The 21,349-nt window shown below is 41.6% G+C and overlaps 1 protein-coding gene across 1 annotated transcript; it reads left to right on the top strand.

Moving 5' to 3' along the window:
- Nucleotides 1–2,920: 2,920 nt before the first annotated feature.
- Nucleotides 2,921–20,308, top strand: LOC306803546 (cytosolic phospholipase A2 epsilon-like; the record flags this gene model as incomplete). The annotated part of the gene is made up of 21 exons (XM_079309094.1): nt 2,921–2,947; nt 3,574–3,657; nt 6,268–6,340; nt 7,322–7,458; nt 7,856–7,987; nt 9,389–9,429; nt 10,117–10,159; nt 10,789–10,855; nt 11,053–11,222; nt 11,362–11,442; nt 12,167–12,204; nt 12,856–12,991; nt 13,661–13,797; nt 14,209–14,431; nt 15,123–15,237; nt 15,551–15,688; nt 16,747–16,854; nt 17,378–17,569; nt 18,596–18,762; nt 19,148–19,334; nt 19,879–20,308. The coding sequence occupies 21 exons, from the start codon at nt 2,921–2,923 to the stop codon at nt 20,085–20,087; spliced, it is 2,505 nt and encodes an 834-aa protein (XP_079165220.1). The 3' UTR covers nt 20,088–20,308.
- Nucleotides 20,309–21,349: the final 1,041 nt, after the last annotated feature.

Below are 21,349 nucleotides of genomic sequence, written 5' to 3'. Positions count from 1 at the left end.
TACCATTCTTAAATTGAAAAGAAAAAGTACTTGAAAATATTTTACTTCTAATAGGCAATGAAAACTTCGCTGTGTTACTCAGTGTAACAGTTTAGGTCATATGCCTATCAAAAAATTTCTTATTTATTTAATTCTGCCTGTACAAACTGAGTTGAAGTGAGTCAGTAGCCTGAAACAGCTAAGACCATCTTAATCCAAAGACCTTGAATGAGATCTGGCACGAAAACACCAAATACATTTGTTGTGGGCTTGCATTTTTAAACTTCTTTCCTTTTCTCTTTTATTGAAAGTGCCTTTTTAAAAACTGTTCTGGACTGTGCTGAAGGTAAGCTGTAAAAATTATAAACCCATAACAACTTTTGCATTTTAGGAGCAAGTCAAATTGAAAACACACTTTATTAGTAAATTTTGTGTCCTAAAGACAACTGGGAAAATTTTGAACAAAGAGTCTATTCAGCCAGAAAAAAATCTGTCAACTACGTATTATAATGTGGGACTAAAATAACCAGGGAAAATGCTTGGGTAAGTTCAAACATTTCATATTAATATTTTACAAAACATCTTTGTTTTGAATCATAACTTCTTTTTAATAGACTGCCTACCTCGTCAGCCCAGGGAACCCAACCTGAAAATAACAGGGTTCATTCACAGCCAAATAACATGTTTGGCTTGTTACAAAATGACACTCTGAGGATTTTCATTTTAGCAAGGAGCAATGACAAATTATTTTTACAAATTGGTTCACAATGATTTTTCCAACAATTTAGTCATTTATTTTGTCAAAACAAAATTTACATTTTTTGCAACTGTAGCCTGATGTAGCCTGCCTAAAGATCATGACATAAATATTGATGTATGAAACTTATTAGGTTTTGAACAACTATGCACTTCTGATTTTTTTTGTTTGTTTGTTTGTTTGGTTGGTTGTTTTTTTTTGTTCTGTGGTAGTTTCACTAATCATAGACACATAGTCAGACATGTAACGCTATGTGTCCTGCATATAGTCCTGGGAATTACATCTATTTTTACCTGAAACCCCTGTTTTGAAAAAGGAAACACAGGTTTTAGACATAAACTCTTGCCACCCCCAGTTCTGAAGAAATGTTATTTACATGCAAAAAATTTGTGTATACAGTACAAGACAATAAAGGCTTGTTTGCAAAATGAAAATTCTGCCTTGCTCCACATATTCAGGCATTTCAGTAATATGCTTCAGGTTCACAGTGTGAACATTCCTTGTTCCTGGAAAACAAAACTGCTTTTATCTCTGCAAAGTGCATACCAAATACTTGCTGTGAGCATCGTGGCTAAAGGAATGTCTGAGCCATATTGCAGGAGTGCAGAGTGAGCCATGGTCCCTCCCCTGTGCAAGGGCTGTCTCTGATGTGGATTGCAGATGCTGTCCATGAAAATGAGAGTTTTTTGGCCACTGCACTTGTGGGAGTGAAAGCCTCAGAGGCTCAGTCCTGGTGGACAGTCTGGTTAATAGCTTTGTCCTCCAAGGAGATGTAGTAGTAAGGCACTGTCTTTAAACATGACTGACATGCCAATTTTCTGTGACCTAATGAAACATGCATTTCATCAAGCTGCAGCATTGAGCTGGCACACAGAGTAAACATGCCATGTGTGTGGACACAACCCTTCATGGCGTCACAGAACACTGTACCCTATGGCAAAAACCTATTCTACCAATTTGGCTGTGCTGACTGTTGATATTATTTTGCATGGGAATGTGCAAAGGACACCTGTGGTGGCTGGTGGCAATGTTTGTCCATCAAGCTCAAGAATGCTCAGGGAATGAGCATCTTTTTCCTCAGAGATGATGTACTGGGGAAGCAGGGAAGCCAAAAAAAATCCCTTTCCCCAGACAGTTTTATCTGTTATGATCTGTTGATGATGCAACAGTCTTTGGCTGCCTTTTCTAATCCTCTTCCAGAGAACTGTGAGCTGTGCCAGTTTTAATGGCACAGGGGTCAGCTGTGTGTGGACAGGGACAGGTGTCCTGCCCCAGCAGTGCTGTCACAGCTTTGCCAAGGGCTGGGGGGAGAGCAGTGTGAGGTCAGGGCTGAGTTCTGCATCTGGCTGGCAGGTTTCATTGGGTCAGACACAGGCACTTAAATGCAGCTAGTTTGCAGCCAGAGCCAGTCTGAGCTGGAAAATTGTGCAGAAGTGTTCATGGGTGTGAAGCTAAGCTAAGGAAAATCATTGCTTCAGGACTCTACATCTAAACATAAAAATAATAATAAGCCATAGGGGAGGAAAGGAATACAATGACCTGGGAGAGACCCAGCCCTACTGGACCTTGGCTGCGTAGATAGAAACCACCATATGAGTGTGCTGCTCTGCATGCCTAGACCTGGGATTGTAGGGATGTGTTTCAGAAAGCCTTAAACTGTTTTGTGCAATAACCAGGTTGGTCTGAGAGCATCTCTCTCTCTCTTTTCTTTTTCTCCATAATAGCTATTTTATTTTATCTGCTTACTGTCACAGATAACCTAAATTCAATTTATGTACTGTTGCTGTATCTTATTGCAGAGTATGTATTTCTGTGGTCTTTGAGGTCTTGCTAAATTGAAAGTTCAGTGCTCAGGTAAGAGGGCATCCTTTTCTTATGTTTAGTTTTAAATCTGCCATTGGCCAGTATAGAGCAAAGTGACTCAAACACAATACTTCCACCTGCTGTATAGGCAAAGGTATTTTTCCTACTTATTTGACCACAGAATGCAGCTTCCTACCATAAGAAAATGGGAGGGGAGTAACTGGTTTTAAGAAACCATCAGAGGTGGGGCTCTGAGTCAGTTTATAAAATAGTTGCTCACCTGCATCTGGGGCATTTGCACTCTTGGTGTCTGTGGAAGCTGGGAGATGTGAGATTGCATTGCCTCAGATAACACTGGACGTGTGTGTGAACGCCACCACCATGGATCAGGATGGCATTTTGTCTCAGGTAAGAAAGGTGCAGGGCAAGGCAAGGCATCTGGGATCTCGAGTGGTTCTGCTGCATGTAGTTCCAAGATGATTCTACTTTCTTGACCTACCATTGACTGTAATGACTCTGTGCAGGATGAATAAAGTCAAGGCTTCAGGACTTCAGTATTGAGGCTTTAAAAGTTATAGTAAACCACAGGAAGAAAATGAAAACTACTTGGGAAGTAAGAGCTTATTTATAAGAGGAGCATTTTGAATACTGAGAGGTTTTATTAATTTGAGAGACACCATATATGAACTGCAGAATAAGTATTAAATAGCACGGAGGTGTACTTCAAGGTGAAAGATTAATGAGAGGGTGTGTTTATGGGAGAGAGGTTTGCTGTTCCTTTAACAGCCAGGGCCAGGAGCTGCGTCCCGTCCCTGTGTCACGAAGGGTGGAGCTCACCTGGCCGCCCCGCCTCTGCTGGGGCAGGTGGGGCAGGCACAGCCGGGAGCGGCGCCGCGGGAGCCGCGCTCCTGCCAGGCCAGCCTTGCCATGGGCTCCGTGCCCCCCTGGCTCTGAAGCTCTCCGTTCCCAAACAGGATTCCTCTAAGAAAAAATGATGGTTTTTCCAGGGATAACGTTGGCCCTTCTTGTTCCAGGAGCTGATCACTCAAACCTCTCAACAAGGAGACGGAGCTATGCAGCTGAATCCTGATGGGAATCACCGGGCTTCTCTTACAAAGGTACCACGAAGGAGAATCTCAAAAGGAAACTGTAAAGGGGACTTTCCTGCTGGGTGGAGGCTGGTGAAAACAGGTAGTGTTCATCTGCCCGACAGTGTAATTAGCTGCTGTAACCCATTCAGTTCCCTCCATGAGACACTGTCCCGCTTATCACTTTGATCATTCCACTTACACAGTCTTGCTTCATGTTAAATTCCTAGTCTGGCTTCCTGTCCTCAGCACATGGGGAACAGTCTCTGCTTAAACAAGAGTAATACCTTTAAAAAGATGGGTTTCAATAGGCTTCCTCTACACATCTTGCTAAAGCTCAAGGACAAGTTTCCTCTCCGTGTAGAGAGCAAGAAGGGGGAAATTACACCATTTATTCTCACAATAGTATGGCAGAATCCTAAAGTGGATTTTCAACACCTGATTTCCTTAATTAACCCCTCTTCTGGCCTCTAGTAAAAATGAATCGATTTCTAGGAGCCTTCAGACATGAAACCTCTCCTCTAGGAAATGAGAGGACTAGATGTGCTAGAAAGTATTTTTATCCTTGCTCTCTCTAGTTTGATGCCATTTAATAATAATTGGGAGCTCTCTCTTGTTCTGTTTTGTGATGAGTACAGTTGCTGAGCAGCAGGTGTTGTGCTCACAGTTTAAGGAACAGCCAGCCTCTTCTTGATTAGCTGAGTGGAAACCCAAAGATGAGAAAATGCACCCTGCAATACACCTCTCTACACTTCAGGGGCTGCAGCAGTTTCAGAACAACACACCAAACACCTCAAATTTTTTAGGCAAAACTCACAAAGCTGAGAGGATTTTGGTCATTTGCTATTTATAGCTCTGTGATGTGTAAGCCAAGGCTCCTTGGTCATGACAGGGCACATCCACGTGCCTGAGTATTTTGTTCAATCTACATTGCCTTCGTGGGGATCACCGTGAAGGTGTCTCCAGGGGATCTGATCCATGAAAATGAGTTCAACCCTTCCAGGAATTGCCTTCTCCAGAGCCAGCCACTGCCAGCACCAGTTATTGGTTCTGTAATTACTGAGCACTTTCTGAAGCTGCCTCATTTCTGTGCCTTTAGGAGTTAGGTTTTAGACATGAATTCAAGTGCCCTTGGTAGGCTGATCCACAGCTACTCTTGGGACCCTTATCAGTGGTTTGACACCCTTGATTTGGACACCCAGTGACCTGCTGTGCAGCTGCACAGCACAAATATTCTTGGTGTCCTTTCCTAGAGTGGGATATCTTGGTTACTTGGAGCTGACTTTAGCTATTTCTTCATTAGCCTACTTGCTAATTGCCCCCAAGCTCAACAACATGTATTCATTAGCCCTGTGCTTTCATTGCTGCACTCAGGTTAAACCTTTGGAGAGACTTCACATGGACATATATCCCATTAAGCCTATGAACACTGATGCACTTCACTTTTTATGAATGGACATTATTAACACAGTACATACCAAATTGTTCTGCTCAGGCAGTCCAACTAAAACTGCTCTTCTTTCCTGCAGTACCTTTGTCACACTTCTTTCTCAGTGGGTATAATGAGGTCAGTGTCATGCTAATGCCACCTCAGGGCTGGCAATGGCCTTTTATAGTCATTTTGCAGTATAGGTGAGGTCTTTACCTCATGGTCATGGCCCTGTAGTTGTGCTAAGTGCCTTTTAGGTCTTTTGGAGCAAAATTTTCCTGCAGATTTATATTCCAGCATGTTGTGTCTTTTTCCCCTCTCCCTGACAGTAGAAATAATTAATTATGTGGAAGTTAATTAATTTGCTTACTTTATGGTAAAGGGAGAGTAGATATGAACTCATAACTTCAATATGAGAGGCTAAGAAGTCTTGCATGAGGTCAGAAACATGGGCTAATATGAAAGAAGGAAGCCCCAAATGAAAACAAGTTTCTTATCAGGTGTAAAACACTGTTTGCACTTCTTTGGCAAACTGCAAAGAAACTTGAGATGTGAAGAGTTTACATACCTCAAAACTAGAGAGAAATTTCTCACAAGGAAAAGTCAGAGGTGACCTTAGCTCAAGAGGGCAGCCATATCCCTGTAAATTAAAAACTCATGCATAGTAAGTAGTATGGTAGAAGTGCAAAGCAGCAAGCTTTTTCTCAGATCTTAAAATCAGTTTGGGGATTAAAGGTCAGCATTTAACTCTGCAGAGTACTGTACATTTAAAAGAGCAGGAATATGAGAAAATCGTGTCATAACCCAGGAGATGAAATATATGTAATGACTGGATAGAACCACAGTAATAATTTTAGCACTTGAAAAAGGTCTAAAGCAAAAAGGTGTTCATTTTCTACCTTGGAAATTTAGATAATAAATCTTCTCCCAAACTAGGACTTCATCTTAGCCAGATTTTAGATAAGAAACAAACAAATGCTGTGATAAGATAAATTCTTATATACAGAAGAAAAGAATTATTTCAGTCTAGGACTTGATTTAGATGTTAGCAGGAAAATAAATGTATTGGCCATTTCATAATCAAATAGAAAATTCAACTAAATTGTTCCTGAGTTGGGTGTTTATCTCTCTTGATCACTTCTTGTCTAAATATGCTATCTAACTTCAGCATTCATTCCTGTCTTTTGTATGTTTGGTTTTTTTCCCTGCAGATAGAATCTTCTCTGTGTTACTTACTGACTGTAAGAGTCATAAGAGCAAGAAATATCCACCAGGCAGATGTCTGTGAGTATCTGTAGTGCTCTGTATTGGAGCTCATGGAGGTCCCTCTCACCTCCATGGGCTAATAACTAGTCCTGCTCCAAGAAAAGGTGCTTTCTAGATTTCTTCCATGAATGGAGGAAGTTCTGTTGTTGGTGTGCTGGTTCCAGCTGTGAATATAGAGTGTGTTACTCTTCTTTGCATCAGCCTTTGCTCTGTGCAGAAGTAACTCCCTGAGGTCACAGCTGTGCCAATCACTCACATTTCTCTGTGTCCCCAAAGGGAGCAGTAAAAGCTCTGCAGTCTGTTGAAAGCAACAAATGTGGAAAGATCTCCTATGTTTTCTTCTGGAGTATATTTATGTAAGACAAAAGAACACAAAATGGTTGCACTAATTGAGTAAATACTGAAAGATGAACTGCCTTGTCTCAAATTTAGCTTGTATTCAAAGTTTTCTCAATTTTAAGTAATCTAAACTACTATCCCCTAATTCTCTTTATGCCAGCATTCCCAGATAAAAGCCCATCAGGTGTTGGCAGCTCTTCTGCCTTCTGCTGCCTGCAACCAAAATATAATAGAAGATTGTGTCTTTACTTATGCAGAAATCAGAAAACATTTTTCTTATGTCCTGTTTGGCTAAAAGGGAAGATATCACTTTGTTTCCTTAATACTTGCTGCATTTGTCCTGGATTTTTTTATCCTTGTCTAAACTGATTGTTTCATGACAAAGAAGGAGGAGAAAACCCTTTGTGTTTAATGTATTTATTATATTTCTAATCATATTTATTTAGAGAAGAGTCATGTCACCCTTCCTTTTTCTCCATTCCTCCTACCTAAATTGTATTGTTTATGTTGAATAAACATGCAAATATTTGTGTACAAATTACATTACAACACAAACATTTTGTATCATAGTGTCTCTGAAAACAAACCTTCATGTTATTCAATTAATTCTTTCTTCTAGAGCAAATGCTCATTTTAGATGTATTTGTGTTTTTAATACAGTGAGCCATACTGATTGCTACGTGAGCCTGTGGCTGCCAACTGCTTCAAATGACAAATTTCAGACTAAAGCCATCAAGAATTGCAAAGATCCAGTCTGGAATGAAACCTTCTACTTCAGAATCCAGAGTCAGGTCAAGGTACTGAACTGGGACTTTTTTGGTAACTGAGCAAGGGAGCTACTGAGAGGTTTTATCCTTTTGCAAAGGGACATAAGCAGTTTTCTCAAGAGGCAAGGAAAGATGCAGAAAGATGTGAGAATAATTCATATCCTTGTGATTGTTTTCCATGCCATGAAAGACAATTGTCTCTCTCAGCCATAGGTAGAATATGGTATTTGAAATATCTGTGATTTCCTCTCATTCCACCTCATAGGTGCTGACATGGAGTTGATTTCCTCTTCACTTCCTTCTCTTCCTGATCTTTTTCTTTATGTCATCCCACTTCTCACAACAGCTGACTAAAACAGTTGTCCCCAGGATCTCCTGCTTCAAATAAAACCTGGCACATTTTAAAGTCCTTTCCTTCCTTTCCCAGAATGTGCTGGAGCTGGCACTCTATGATAAGGATGTGGTTACTCAGGATGACCACCTCTTCACAGTGTACTTTGACATAGCCAAACTTTCCCTGGGAGAGGAAGTCTTCATGCACTTCATGTGTGATTCACAGGTGAGGTCTGAAATAAGAAATGGAATAGCTTGGCAATAATGTGTTTGTTAGCTTTCCTATCTAAAATGTTACTTGTAAAAATTTGCTTTTTTTTCCTTGTTGTGTGTCAGCTGCCTAGCCACATAAAAATAACTTAGTATTCACTCTGATGTGGGAAAACCTCTTCACAGCTGGATCTGTAGGGACACTGAAGTGTCTGGTGTTGGCCACAGAGGCTCCCATGAAGGGTCAAGGAGGGTGTCCATGCCAGTATCTGATGCTATTGTCATAACCTATTACTTAGCCTAATAATTAGGAAGTAAAAGCTCCGTGATCAGAACTAAATGTCAAACCAAACTAGTTGCTAATTATGGAAAGTGGAATGGGTATTTAAATAAAGTCTAAGTCATGGCAGGAAGAAATAATCCTATCTTGAATGTCCATGGAGACTGAAAGTTGTGTATCCCATTTCCCAGTATGTTCTCTCTATCATTCTCCTTTTCCAGTTTCCTTCCAGTTTCTTGTGCATCTGTTGTTCACCACTCACTTGAGGAATTACCTTATCAACACACACCCAATCTCCACATTGCACTGCATTGTCTTTAAATGCCTTATCTGACAATTTAATTTCTTGCAAAATATGAAAGGAGCAGTGTGTGGACTTCCACTAAGCTCTGGTGAAATTAAAACTTTGGTTAGTTGTAACCCAGCTCAAACCACACTTTGAGTGGTTTCAGCTGCCATATCCAAGCCTTTAGAGCTCATACTCTTCAAGCCTTTGTAAATGTTTTTGTCCTATATTATTAACTTTTTGGTGTCTCTAATTCGGTGGGTAATTTAAGCAACTAAGTAGCCTACGGCATGATCTCACTTCACTGTTCATCATTCCCTCTGTCTCCACCTTTGTTTTCCTCTTGCCTGTGCTTTCTTTCCCCTGAGGATTATACTCTTTTTCACCACTTCACAGACCAGGCCTTAATGTCAGATTTACCTCTGTCCCAAAACCCTCAACTTGTTGCCAGACAAAGTGGTTTTCCTCTTCCACAACTGCTTTGCATGTCACCATTTCTCTTCCTGACACCATAAATCTTTGACTCTCCCCTTCAACAGATCCCCTTTCTCTTTGCTGGCAGACTCAGAATGAAAAAACATCTTCTAGATCTGTCCCTTGGGCCCCAGCAGAAGCAGGCTAGCCAGTTTCTGTGTTAAAAACTGCTATGACAGCCATCCACAAGCTTCCTTTCAGTAGAGAATCTTGAGGCTCAAGACACACAGAGGTGGCATAACAGCATGTGCCTCTATTTTAAAGGCTCTGCTGGTCACAAACAGTGCATGCATGCCCAGATTGTGAGAATGAGGACTTGCACTATGAGAACTGCCAAAAAAAAGTACCAAAATAATTTTTCTTTCTTTATTTTCCAGAGACGAGAGGAGTTGGAGGTGGGATTTGCCTTGGATAACATGTGAGTAAACATGAAATGCAACATAACCTGGAACAAAAAGAAACAGCAGTTCAGAAGCATGAAATAATCTAGTCTGACTGTTCAGAGTGCATCATTCCCAAGGAATCTGTGCTATGAGCTGTGTCGACAAATGGGTGAATGCCAGGGTGACCTCCCTTGAACTTCAGGCAAACAGGGACAACTCTCTAGAACCTTTTCTTTGGCTAATGTAGTGAACATTAAGACAGGAAGTTGCTGGTTTGTTATGCACTTGTGTTTGAGATCAGCAAGAGGATTTACCTCCCTTCAAAAAACAACATGGAATAATGCACTGGATTTCTGATCCACAGCCTTCATTGTTCCATCATCCAACAAAGCGTGATTTTAAAAAAGTTGGATTCCATGAAACCATCCTTAGCTTCAGCTTGGGACTCAGCACAAAATCACTAAATGGTTTGGCCTCAGAGCACCTTTGGTATTTTTTTTTTTTTGCTGAGCACTGGGACTGGATGAACCAGTAGGATGACAATTGTGTCTTGACATAGTAGAGTGAGGAAACTTGCACAACAAGTCTCCTAGGACTTTTCTTTTACATCCAATATGCAGGTAAAAATATGCAAGAGAAAAATCAGGAGAAGGGTGGGGCTCATGAACTATACTGTAATTTTAATGAGTTATTGTAAATGCATTTTTCCTTCTGTTTCCTAGTTCAGGCCCTCCTGAAACCATCATTACTAATGGAGTGCTAGTGGTGAGTGTTGCATTTCATCATCTTTCTTGTCCTGTTGCCACACTTGTTTCACTTGACTCATAGTCATCAGGACAACATACCCCTTGACTGAGACAGCCAGCACTGAAACATTGCCATTTCTGACTTCATCCTGACACATCCTTGTGGATGGCACCTCTGGAGACACTGTGGCTGGAAGAGCATGGGAATCCCCCATCCCAACACCCCTTCACTGCTGCAAAGGAAACACGTGGAAGTGATTTAGGTCTGAAACATCAGTGCAGCAGTGAATTCTTCTTTAGACATCACTCCTCCCAAATTCCCATACTGCTGAAGTGAGAGGGTTTGTCCTGTCCCATGCATATAATTTCCCATGTTCATAACTGTGCTTTTTACACAGAGACTTCCCATCCCTGACATTTTCTCATTTATTATCTTTGCTTTCTCATTGTGTTTAAAGCAATCCTCACATCTCTGGGATCCTGAAAGTACTGTTTTTCACTTTGTCCTCATCTTCTCCCTTCTGCCAGCTCTGTTCATCCACACTGCAGTCCTGCCGTGCCCTGGTTGTGTCCTGTTTGGACTAGGAAACAGAATGTCATTGGAAAATTCACTGCCATGATATATTTTACTGTTCCCATCTCTTACAGTCTCGCAAAATATGCTGCTTAGAAGTTCAGGTGGTTGAGAAGAAGAAGAAAAAGGAGAAGAAATCAAGTAAGGTTACTTCCCCATCAGCTATTTTTAACTGATGTGCTAGTATTATGAACAGAATTGGCTTAATGTAAGAATTAAAAAAACCTCAACAAATCCAAATCATAAGAATAGCCTTGTGATAGACTCTGTAAGAATTTTTGTTACCGGTTTTGATGAGAAAACTGTAATCTGTGTCTGTTTTTGTGTCATTTCCTTAGAAAAAGAATTCTCCTTTAAAGTGCAAGGCTCTTATGAAGGCACCCAGGACATTGTGCTGGGATCTAAGCTGGTCTTCAGCTCCTCCTCTCCTGCCAAGTTCCACTATGCCAGATACAAGCAGCCAACGCTGGATGTTACACTACCAGGGAAGAAACGACCTCCCTCCTCAGTATGTTACAACTGAGCTTTAAAATACAGAATAATGGCATGTAAAATATTAGACACCATAAATAGTAACATTAATTTGCACTGTGGGCAGAAAGTAACATTCCCTACAATATAAACTTGATTTTTTTGTATTTTTTCAGGACTCACGTGTGTATGATACAGGCTCTCCAAATGTAGAACTTCATTCTATTCCAAGTGGAAAAAACATGATCTTAGCAGAGGTGAGTGCCTGCTTTTTTGTGGGAGAGGCTGAACAATCTGGATGTGAAAGTCTGCATCCCCCTGATGATTACCATGGTACTTTGTGACAATGAAAGCCTGCAGACAGAAATACCACAGCCTAACAGGGGCAGGTCTGTCAGCAATTAGGCCAGGTTGTGCCTTGTTCTGTTTGAATAATGTGGGGCATCTTGCTCCTCCATCCTGACCTTACTTCACACTTAATGGTGGAGCTCTGCTCTTCCCCTTCTCTCACACCAGCAGAGCACCTGAACTGACTGAGGTAGTGCCAGCCTCCTGCTGATGCTGACTATGCTTTACAAAGCACTTTTAGACTTGTGGTTAACAAAATCCATGTAGAATGAAAGGATCATGAGTGTTGTGGGTATAAGACACAGAAAAGGGGAAAAAATGCTGCTGTGTAGAATTATAGTCCTGACTGGCTGCCTCAGAGGTACTGTCAGTAGAGGTGGGTGAGATTTACACATCACTACTCTGTAAACAGCAGTTCTCCTCAGATGTTACATTTACTAGAAAATATTAAAAATTGTTGAGCAATTTCCCTTTCAGTAGAACACTACAGTCCATTTGCATAGGCTGCTGGATTATTCAGAGCTCCTGATTTGTACCCACATGGCTAGGATGGCACAAGATAAAATTCCTCCTCGGCCTGCAGGGATGAAGCAGGTTGTCAGCACTCACATTGTTCACATTCTTGCTTTCCAGGATAAAAGATTCGATTTATATGCGAAGGCAGAAGACTGGTAAGAGATTTTGCTACTCTTGGAGATTAACTTTTACTTGGCTGAACTCATCTCACCCTAGGCTCCTTACTGGCACTCCCAGCAGGACTGTAGTTGGTGTCACCAGGTGACGTGGCATTCACACGAGCTGCAAGCAACTGCATGTAGTGTAGTGTAATGCATGTAGATAACCCATACTGAGACATGAATAATGAAAAAATATGCATAAAAATAAAAACAGAAAAAATAATATTGCAAGGCAATTATGCCATCCAGAGTTATGCTCGGCAGTCTTTTACCTTTTCTTTAATACTGGGACCTGGCATTGTTGATTATGAAGTAGGAAAAATTTCTGTCTAATTCAAGAAAGCATGAGAGGTTTTCCCTATAGGTCTCACTAAGCTATGAGAGAATCCAGGGAGCAGACATCTCAGAATTTAGCTGCAGGGATGTCTTTCCTTAAGTTTTATTTTGATAGCTGCCTAGAAAATGATCAATCCTTTTTTCTATCCTTCTTTCACACAGCATTGTGTACTTGCTTGGGAATGTAGGAAAGAGGCCTCCTGTAAGTGTAGTGTTTTGTGGATCAGATTCATTTTATTGCATTGGAAACTCTGAGCTTGTCTACCAATACTAAAATTGAATATTATTTTTTCCTGATCTCTGCTTCAGCCCAGACCACCTTGATGTGCGTTTAGGATTTGACCTCTGCAAACAGGAGCAAGACTTCCTCTGCAAAAGGAAGAATTATGTTATTCCTGCTCTGAAGAAGGTTCTGCAGCTGGAACAGGACCTGCTGGACCATGAGGTCTGTAGGGAAAGCATTTAAAACATCTCACCAGTGCTTAGCAATGAGAGCATAATGGCATAATACAACCTCTTTTTCTTTGCAGTTAAAATTTTTTCTGATCTTTCCTCATCTTAAAAGTTATGTATATCTGCAATACTGCCCCATACCTCTAAATTCTCCCTGCCATTTGTGTCCTTTGCAGCTGCTATCCTGAGTTTAACTCTTTTCCTGCTACACTTTCCTTGGATGCCAGACCAGATATTCCTTATATAGGAATGACTTCTTCCACACACTTTATCCTGTTATTGTTATCTTTGTTGATAGTCCCTCCTCTCTTTGACTTGTGAGATTTCTTTTTAATTCCTGCCTTTTCAACTGATTTTTTTCCTCTCTTACTGTTTCTTTTGGTTTGAATGAATGCACTTTTATTTGTTTCTTACCAAACATTTATGTTGAACACGTTGCAGACAAGTGTCAGATATCTGAGCAAAAATGGTCATTGCTTCTATTCCTGTTCTCCTCTGTAAAATAAATGGTTATATTTCAGTAGAAATCATTTAGAAGGAAGTCTGTGCCTGGGCAGATGTGGTGGTGTCAGGCTTTATGTGTCAGGAGGTCTCTGCTGAGGGCTGCAGTCAGGTGCAGCAGCTGTGTGACACCAGCCATTTGTGTCCCTGTGTTGCACAGGCCCCGGTGGTGGCTGTCATGACCACGGGAGGAGGGATGAGATCCTTGACTGCACTCTATGGCAGCCTGAGGGGGCTCAAGAAGCTCAGTGTCTTGGACTGTGCCACCTACCTGACTGGCTTGTCTGGTACTACATGGTGAGTGGGACTGGGCAGCCTTGGCTGCAGTGTCCCTGGTGACACCAAAGAGCTGGAGGAGGCTGGGGTGATGCACAGTAGTTTACCTACGATAACTTCTCAGCAGTCCTACTTCTTCATCTTCTTCCAAAATTGACAGAATAAAGTCTTTTCATGGGGGAAAATCACATAATTTGGAACTATATGGAAGCAAGTGTTTCTCTTAGAATGGTTTATGGAAAACCGTTCAAGCTGTTTTGACAGGAGTAATGACTGACTTCAAAGGAAGCATGACAGTGTCATATGGAACTGAGGACAGGAAACCTTCATTTCAAATTAAGGACTTAAAATAGAGACATAAAATGTAGCTGTTACCTACCTCAAACCTTGGTGTGCTTTTTTCCCTCTTCAATATTTATTTCCTCTTCCTAGGACCATGTCAAACTTATACAGAGATGCTGAGTGGTCACGAAAGGATCTCGACAAGCAAATCAGTGAGGCTCGAAAACATATGACAAAATGCAAAATAAATTCCTTTTCCTTGGAATATTTGAAGTATTACAAAAAGCAGCTGTCCCAACGGAAAAGAGAGGGCTACAAAACGTCATTTATAGATTTCTGGGGTCTTGTCCTGGAATCTTTTTTGCATGATGGGGTACAGTATATCATAAAGCAGCATTTACAGTCAATTACCTTTTTCTGAAAATATAGCTCTGGGGAAGATATTTTCCTGTTGGCTCTGAGAAAAGCAGTTTGTTAAAAGACTGTGCAAGCAAATGCACAGTTGTTTCTAAAACATTTGGTGCCAGCCTTATAGATACTCATCCATGGTGGAAATCAGCATTCTTGCTTGTGAAATTTGAGTATGTTTTTCTGAGAACTCCAAGACTAACATTTTGAAACAGTATTACAGTTTAAGAATTGTTTTTCATATTCTGCAAATTACTTGTTTAGAAATATCAAAATTGCAGACATTATGCATTCCCATGAGAGGTGCTAACAAAAGGACCTGCAGACTTTTAAAACATGTGAGGTCTTCCATAAAGCTGCAGCATAATGCAATAACATGTTTTACATCAAAAGTATTGCTTTCTGCTCTTTATTATTTCTTTCCATTTTCATCTTACTGCATCATCAAATAATCTGGCATCAGATTGGGTGGCTGCAGGAATTTCAGTAACAGAATGCTTATGGGAATTTTGAAAAATATGGAACATTTCAGAAGATAAGCTGAGCACAATCTGTACTTTAGAGGCAGGAATTTTTCTGCCCTGCAAGCTTAGATGCAGAGAAAATATTGTCATGCTAATTTTTGTCTCAGTGTAACCATATTTCTGGAATCACAGAAAGACAACCACAGACTCTCTGATCAGCAGCAGGCCATTGATCGTGGTCAGAACCCACTTCCTATCTACACTGCAGTCAATGTCAAGAACAACTACAGCATTCTGGATTTCAAAGGTAATTATGAGACTTGTGAGAGCCATTTGTCTTTATATTTAAGATGGCAAATCATGAATCTCAATTTAGACAGCCTAAAAGCCCCCTCTTATTTGAAGACCAGAATCTCAGCTGATGTGCATTCTTATAATATCCTTGTGGTCAGGTAAAAGTTTGACTGTCTTTGCAACAGACTCAAAAATATTCCAAACCCTTTTCTTGGTCATGAGTTTTTGTTTGTAGCATGCTTATAACTCATTGCAATTGATCCGAAATATAGGACTCAGAAATTATTTTTAAATCAGTATTCTCTTCTCTGGGTTCTTTTTTACAGAATGGGTGGAATTCACCCCATATGAGGTGGGATTGCAAAAGTATGGAGTTTTTGTTCGCACTGAGGATTTTGGCAGTGAGTTCTTCATGGGACGATTGATGAAGAAGGTCCCTGAATCCAGGATCTGCTTCTTGGAAGGTAAGACAACAATTGTTGTGAGAACAACAAATTATTTTAGTGCTTGTTTTATTGTGGGGATTTTGGTTTGGGGTTTTTTGTTTGGTTGGTTGGTTGGTTTTTGTTTCATTTGTTTGTTTGTTTTTTATGGCTTCCAGTGCAACAATAAAATTGAGGTCCCTGGGAATCTGTGGTTCAGCTTATGCCACCCCGGAAGGGTGAACTTCCAAGCCTATTGCCTGTCTCATGGGTAGCCAGTGTTCTGTATGCTCCCTATAAACATTTTACATGAGCCTTCATCAGGGTGTGTTGGAGCATGCCAGAGCCTCCTGCTGCAGAGAGTCCTAGGCCATGTGTCACTGGCTCCAGTTTCCACACAGCCTGGGCAAGGCTGGGGGAAAACAGCACATCCATCCTTGAAACATTTTTGCTGTTGACTGAAGCAGAGCATGGATATGTGTTTTCCTGACAAGCTTGTGACTGATTTCACAAGCAAGCCTCTCTTTGATGGCCACTCCACTGAGCAGCAAGGAGACACTGTACTATTTTAGCCTCAGCCTGTGCTGGATTGTCACACATTTGCACTCCCTGACTAAAAAAACAGTGAGAACTTGTGCCCTAATGGATAACCAAAGAAATTGCTTTTCAAGCTCAAAAATGCATGGTCAAAACTGATCCTTTGGTGTGTTAACAGGCTTGTTCTCAAAAAGGGAATCCTACTAAAGCAGAGGCTGTAAGATTATGTAGTAGTTATGCCCTTATCAGTATAATACCACATCAAATCTGTTGGATTGCAAACTTTCTTCCTTTCTTTTTATAGAAGTTTAATGATACGTGTTTTTTTTACTAAAAATAAAAATTGCATATTAATTCACAAAGACCTCTATCCCTAAGTACCTTAAAATACAAAAACTGAATACCAAAAATAAGGTTTAAAAACCAGCAGCCAAATAAAAATGACACGTCATGCTTTTTAAACAGGGGAAAAAAAACCAAACTTGACAAGTTTCATCTCATTGTAAAAGTTTGAGAATAATGATATGTGAATGTTTGAGTTAGAAAGCTCTTTTCTTTTACAGGCATATGGAGTAGTTTATTTTCATTCAATGTGTTATATATCTGGAGTTTGTCCCATTCATCAGAAGATTTCTGGCACAGATGGACCCGGGACCAAATTGACAATATAGGTAAATGACCATACTTCGTTTTCACTGCATGTTTATTGTTAAATGGAGTTATATGTCTCATACTGCAACGTACAAATTAATAATTTAAAAATCTCCAGTCCTGTGATCTACCAGGAGTCAACACTGATGTTGGTAGATGATGAAAATGTTCAGAAATAATAAGTTTGATAAATTATTGATAAAGCAGAATGACTTTGACTGCTTCAGGTGGGAGCTACAGTAATACAAAGAAGGCCAACAGCTGCCCATTTCCAAAGCCTGCATTCAGTCTGTTCCACAAATGTGTGTATGTCTGGAGCAGACTTTTATTGCTGTTTGACCCCGTATCTTGCGGGTTTTATCCAAGCCTGTGTAAGGAAATGGTATTTGTTTAGTAAGAGTAGCTCCTTATTTTCTGTTTTGTTGGGTCGCTTTTGGTTGTTGGTCAGGGTTTATTCCTTACCTTGCCCCTCGCGGTAAGAATTCCCGGTTGGAATTCTCGGCGCCGCGCCATGGGCAGGTGTGATTGGGGCTGTTCCCACAGAGGAGGAGCCGCCGCTGCCCGTGGGGCCGCAGGAGCTGCGGACACGGCTGCTGACCCCGGCGGGGCCCCTGAGCAGCGCCGTGCGCGCCGCGCTCACCGACCGCGCCTGCATCGCCCGCCAGCACAGCCCCCTGCGCGGCCTGCAGCTGCACCGCGACTACCTGCGCAACGCGCACTTCTGCCGCTGGAGAGGTAACGGGCCGGGCCCCAGGCACGAACACACCGGATAAACACACCCCATGTTCAGTGCTGGACCCGCTCCTCAGCCTGGGTCAATCAATGTCACCATCCCCTCAACCCCAGCGGGAACCGTCACGGTTCCTTCGACCCCAGGGTGCAAAAGACGAGAGCAAGAGACTCGGGTTTTATTCAGCAGAAAGGAGTAATGCAGTTTATTGCGTGCCAACAATTCGGTTTTGCAAGAGAGAGAGAAAGAGAGAGAGGTAAAAAGGGGAAAAAGAGATAAAGGAGAGAGAGAGAAAGGATGGGGATATAGCTACCAACAGACAGGACTCATCCTCATCATTGTCCGATGATAGACGCGTCTTCAATCCACTGGGGAGAAAGAGATCTCGAAGTCTCTTTAGGAAAGTCACTTTTTATAGTCCTTTTCCAAAGCGAGTGGCCTCTGGCCAAAAGGTGGGAAGATTTATGGACTATTGTATGTGGAGATTGTTGCTCCAAGAAACAGGTGGAACAGGACGCTACAGCCAGTACCCTGCCCGAGAGCAGTGTACCATGGCAAGCACCAAGCACACCTACACAGTCCTTGGCAAGCATCCACCTCGTCCAGGCCAGAACTCGGGTCCAGAACAAGTGGTCCAGCGTCTCAGTCTCTGATGATGGTCGTGAGACAGATCAGAGAAACTTTGGACCAACTGTTACAGGCTGGAGGGCAGGTTTGGGCAGAATCTCTATCACATCAACCCATGACTGATGGTGCAGGACGTAGCACAGCATGGCATTGAGCTGCGTGTCACTGGTTTGCTGGTGGCACTCAGCTGGGCCACCAGGTCCTTCCTCTCTACCTCCTTCATTAATTGGTTACTGCAGGTCCAAAACTGCACGTGACTGGAGCTGAGAGGGCAGAAGAGAAGGGATAAGGCAAATCTCCCTTCCCCAAGGACTGTAACCACTGTGGGCATGGTGTAAGGGTGGAAAAACAAGCCAACAAGCTTTGCAATACTGCACTTACTACAAGAATATTTTTTCTTTCAGATACTGTGCTAGACACATTTCCCAACCAGCTGACACAATCAGATGAATTCCTGTCTCTGGTAGATACTGGATTTTTCATCAATACAAGCATCATGCCACTTTTAAAACCAGAGAGAAAGGTGGATGTCATCCTGCATTTAAATTACAGTGCAGGATCCCAGATACAGGTGAAAGGAATTGAAAGTCTTTATTTCTTCTTTGATAAGTGTATACCTACAATTTTTTAACATTTGGGTACTTTTTATATTGGTCCTACTAAAGGTCTTAACCTTGAGCATTTTTAGCTAATGATGAAGAGTGATACATCTTTTATAAGCTACATGTAGTCTTTTTTTTGTGTTCTTGCATGATAAACTGTATTGTGCTAAAACTCAGGGGAGAAAAAAAAAAAAACCTACAAAAATTTTCTGTCCAGTGACACAGTGCTTTTGATTGGGGGTTAAAAGCTTTTGCACAAGAAGCTTAGAAAATTACTTTACTCTTGGACTCCAAGAAATACTGCGCCTTAAAATCCTATTTTAAGTCTTAGTACTGCTCTGTTCTTTGATCTAGGCTTTGGACCAGACCTGCAAGTACTGCTCTGAGCAGGGAATCATTTTTCCCAGGGTGGACTTGAGTGAAGAAGACAGGAAACATCTGAAGGAGTGTTACCTCTTTGATGGTGCTGAGACTCCAGGAGCACCAGTACTGCTATTTTTCCCACTAGTTAATGATACCTTCCAAAAATACAAAGCACCAGGCAAGTACTCAAACATGCTAAAAAATAGGTTTACATCTATTAAAAGGAATATATTTAATATTCCAACTCTTGAACTTCACTGTTGACTCTTTTCAGTACATCAAATGTTTCTGTCGCTTGAAGTTAATTTTTTTAACCATGTGAGATTTGATGCCAGGGCTGTGATGTTTCAATCCCTAAGCTAGTTATCTTGCAGGTAATTAGTTTTCAGGTAACTTTAATTTATCTAATCTTTTAATCCATAATACATACTGGAGGTACCTGCAGGTACAGCTAAGAACTGCAGTGCAGACCCATGTAAGAATAATCACTCTTTTTTCTCCCCTCATCCTGTGAAACCACTGGTATGCACTTGAGCCAGGGAATGAGCTGTCAATTTGAATAAGAATTATTTGGTTTTTTAAAATAATTAAAGGCAAACAAGTAATTTACACTGTGAACTCCTCTCTGGGGAGAGACACTTCCTTTCCTTCCTCTGTTAAGAGTTGGCTTGTTTGTGAGCAGAGTGGTTTTGCTGAGCAGTGGTTTCTCCTCCTCCTCCTAGGTCAGAGGCGCTCAGAGTCAGAGATGGAAGATGGCAAAGTTGATCTCTACGGCTGCTGCTCCCCATATTCCACATATTCCCTTCAGTACACGGAGAAGGCATTTGACCGCCTGGTTCAGCTGGGAGAATACAACATCCTCAACAATGCAGACCTCATTATGCAGGCCTTGCACACAGCAGTGGCACGGAAAAGGCAGATAAAGAAATAATGTCAGGCAAGAGAGGGTGCTTTTAAGTCCCTTAACCTGCTGAGGGAATGGAGGTCTCTTGCTATTAACAGCAGACTTCAAAGCATTCCTGCTCAATCCCACAAAATGGTAATCTCAGGTGAACAAAAAAGACTGAAGAAAAACTTTTTCTCCGAAGAATTTCACTGCAGCAAATCATTGCAATTCAGTTACAATAACGGGGTATGAATTGTTGTATGGTACAGAGGATGGGCAGCCACACAAAAGAAGGTGCTAAAATGATAATAAACATGGTGCTTGTTGTCCTGAGAAAGAGCTTTAAGTGTTTAAGCCTGACATCTCCAGGTCAGACCACATTAAAAGCATATTTTATTAACTTGACTTGTGTTTTGTATTTGCAAGGTGGTGCTGAGACAAGCAGCAGCCTTTGGGACAGGTTTGTGACTGGTATCATGGCACACTGCATGCTTAGAGAAAAGCACATGCTATATGGAGAATGGCACTGTGGAAAGGGACCTGGGGCCTGTGGCAAGCTGGATGTGTGTTAGCAGTGCCCTGGCAGCCCTGTCCTGGGGGACATCAGGCACAGCATCACAGCCAGGCAAGGGAGGGGATTGTCCCACTCTGCTGTGCACTGGGGCAGCCTCACCTCGAGTCCTCTGTGTGGTTTTGGATGCTACACTGTGATTAAAGATTAAAGACAAATAGTAAGCTGTGAGTGTCCGAATGAGAGCATTGAACACCATGAAAAGCCTTGAGGGGAAGCCATGTGAGGAGTGGCTGAGGTCACTTGGACTGTTCAGGCTGGAGAAGAAAGTGAGGGGAGGCTTCACTGCAGTCTGCAGTGTAAATGTGTTGGTTTGTCAGGTTTTGGATTGGCTTTTCTGTTGGTTGGATTTTTTTTTTTTTTTTGGTGGGTTTGTGGATTTTTGGAATTTGGGGGTTTTTTTGCTGTTGTGCTTTTAGGAGGTTACATTGAAAGGTTAAACAGGTTGAGTTGTATTTCTCAGTGTACATAACAGTAGACTATCTACAATTTGTAGCTTACTGAAAGCGCCTGTGGTAACATTTAAAATTCTTTGGAATGCAAAATATACAGACTAGAGTATGAAATGCTGTGCTTGATGCATTCCAGGGTGCCAGTGACATTGCTGGCCCATACTGAGCCTGCCACTCACCAGCACCCCCAGGTCCCTGCTCTGCTGGGCTGCCCTCCAGCCACTCCTCTCCCAATTTATACTTGTCACTGGAGTATCTTGTCTTCCTGTATTGGTTTTACATGG

The sequence above is a fragment of the Erithacus rubecula genome, assembly GCF_903797595.1.
Source record: "Erithacus rubecula genome assembly, chromosome: 6".
NCBI lineage: Eukaryota > Metazoa > Chordata > Aves > Passeriformes > Muscicapidae > Erithacus > Erithacus rubecula.
This window is presented reverse-complemented; position numbering and strand designations above follow the sequence as displayed.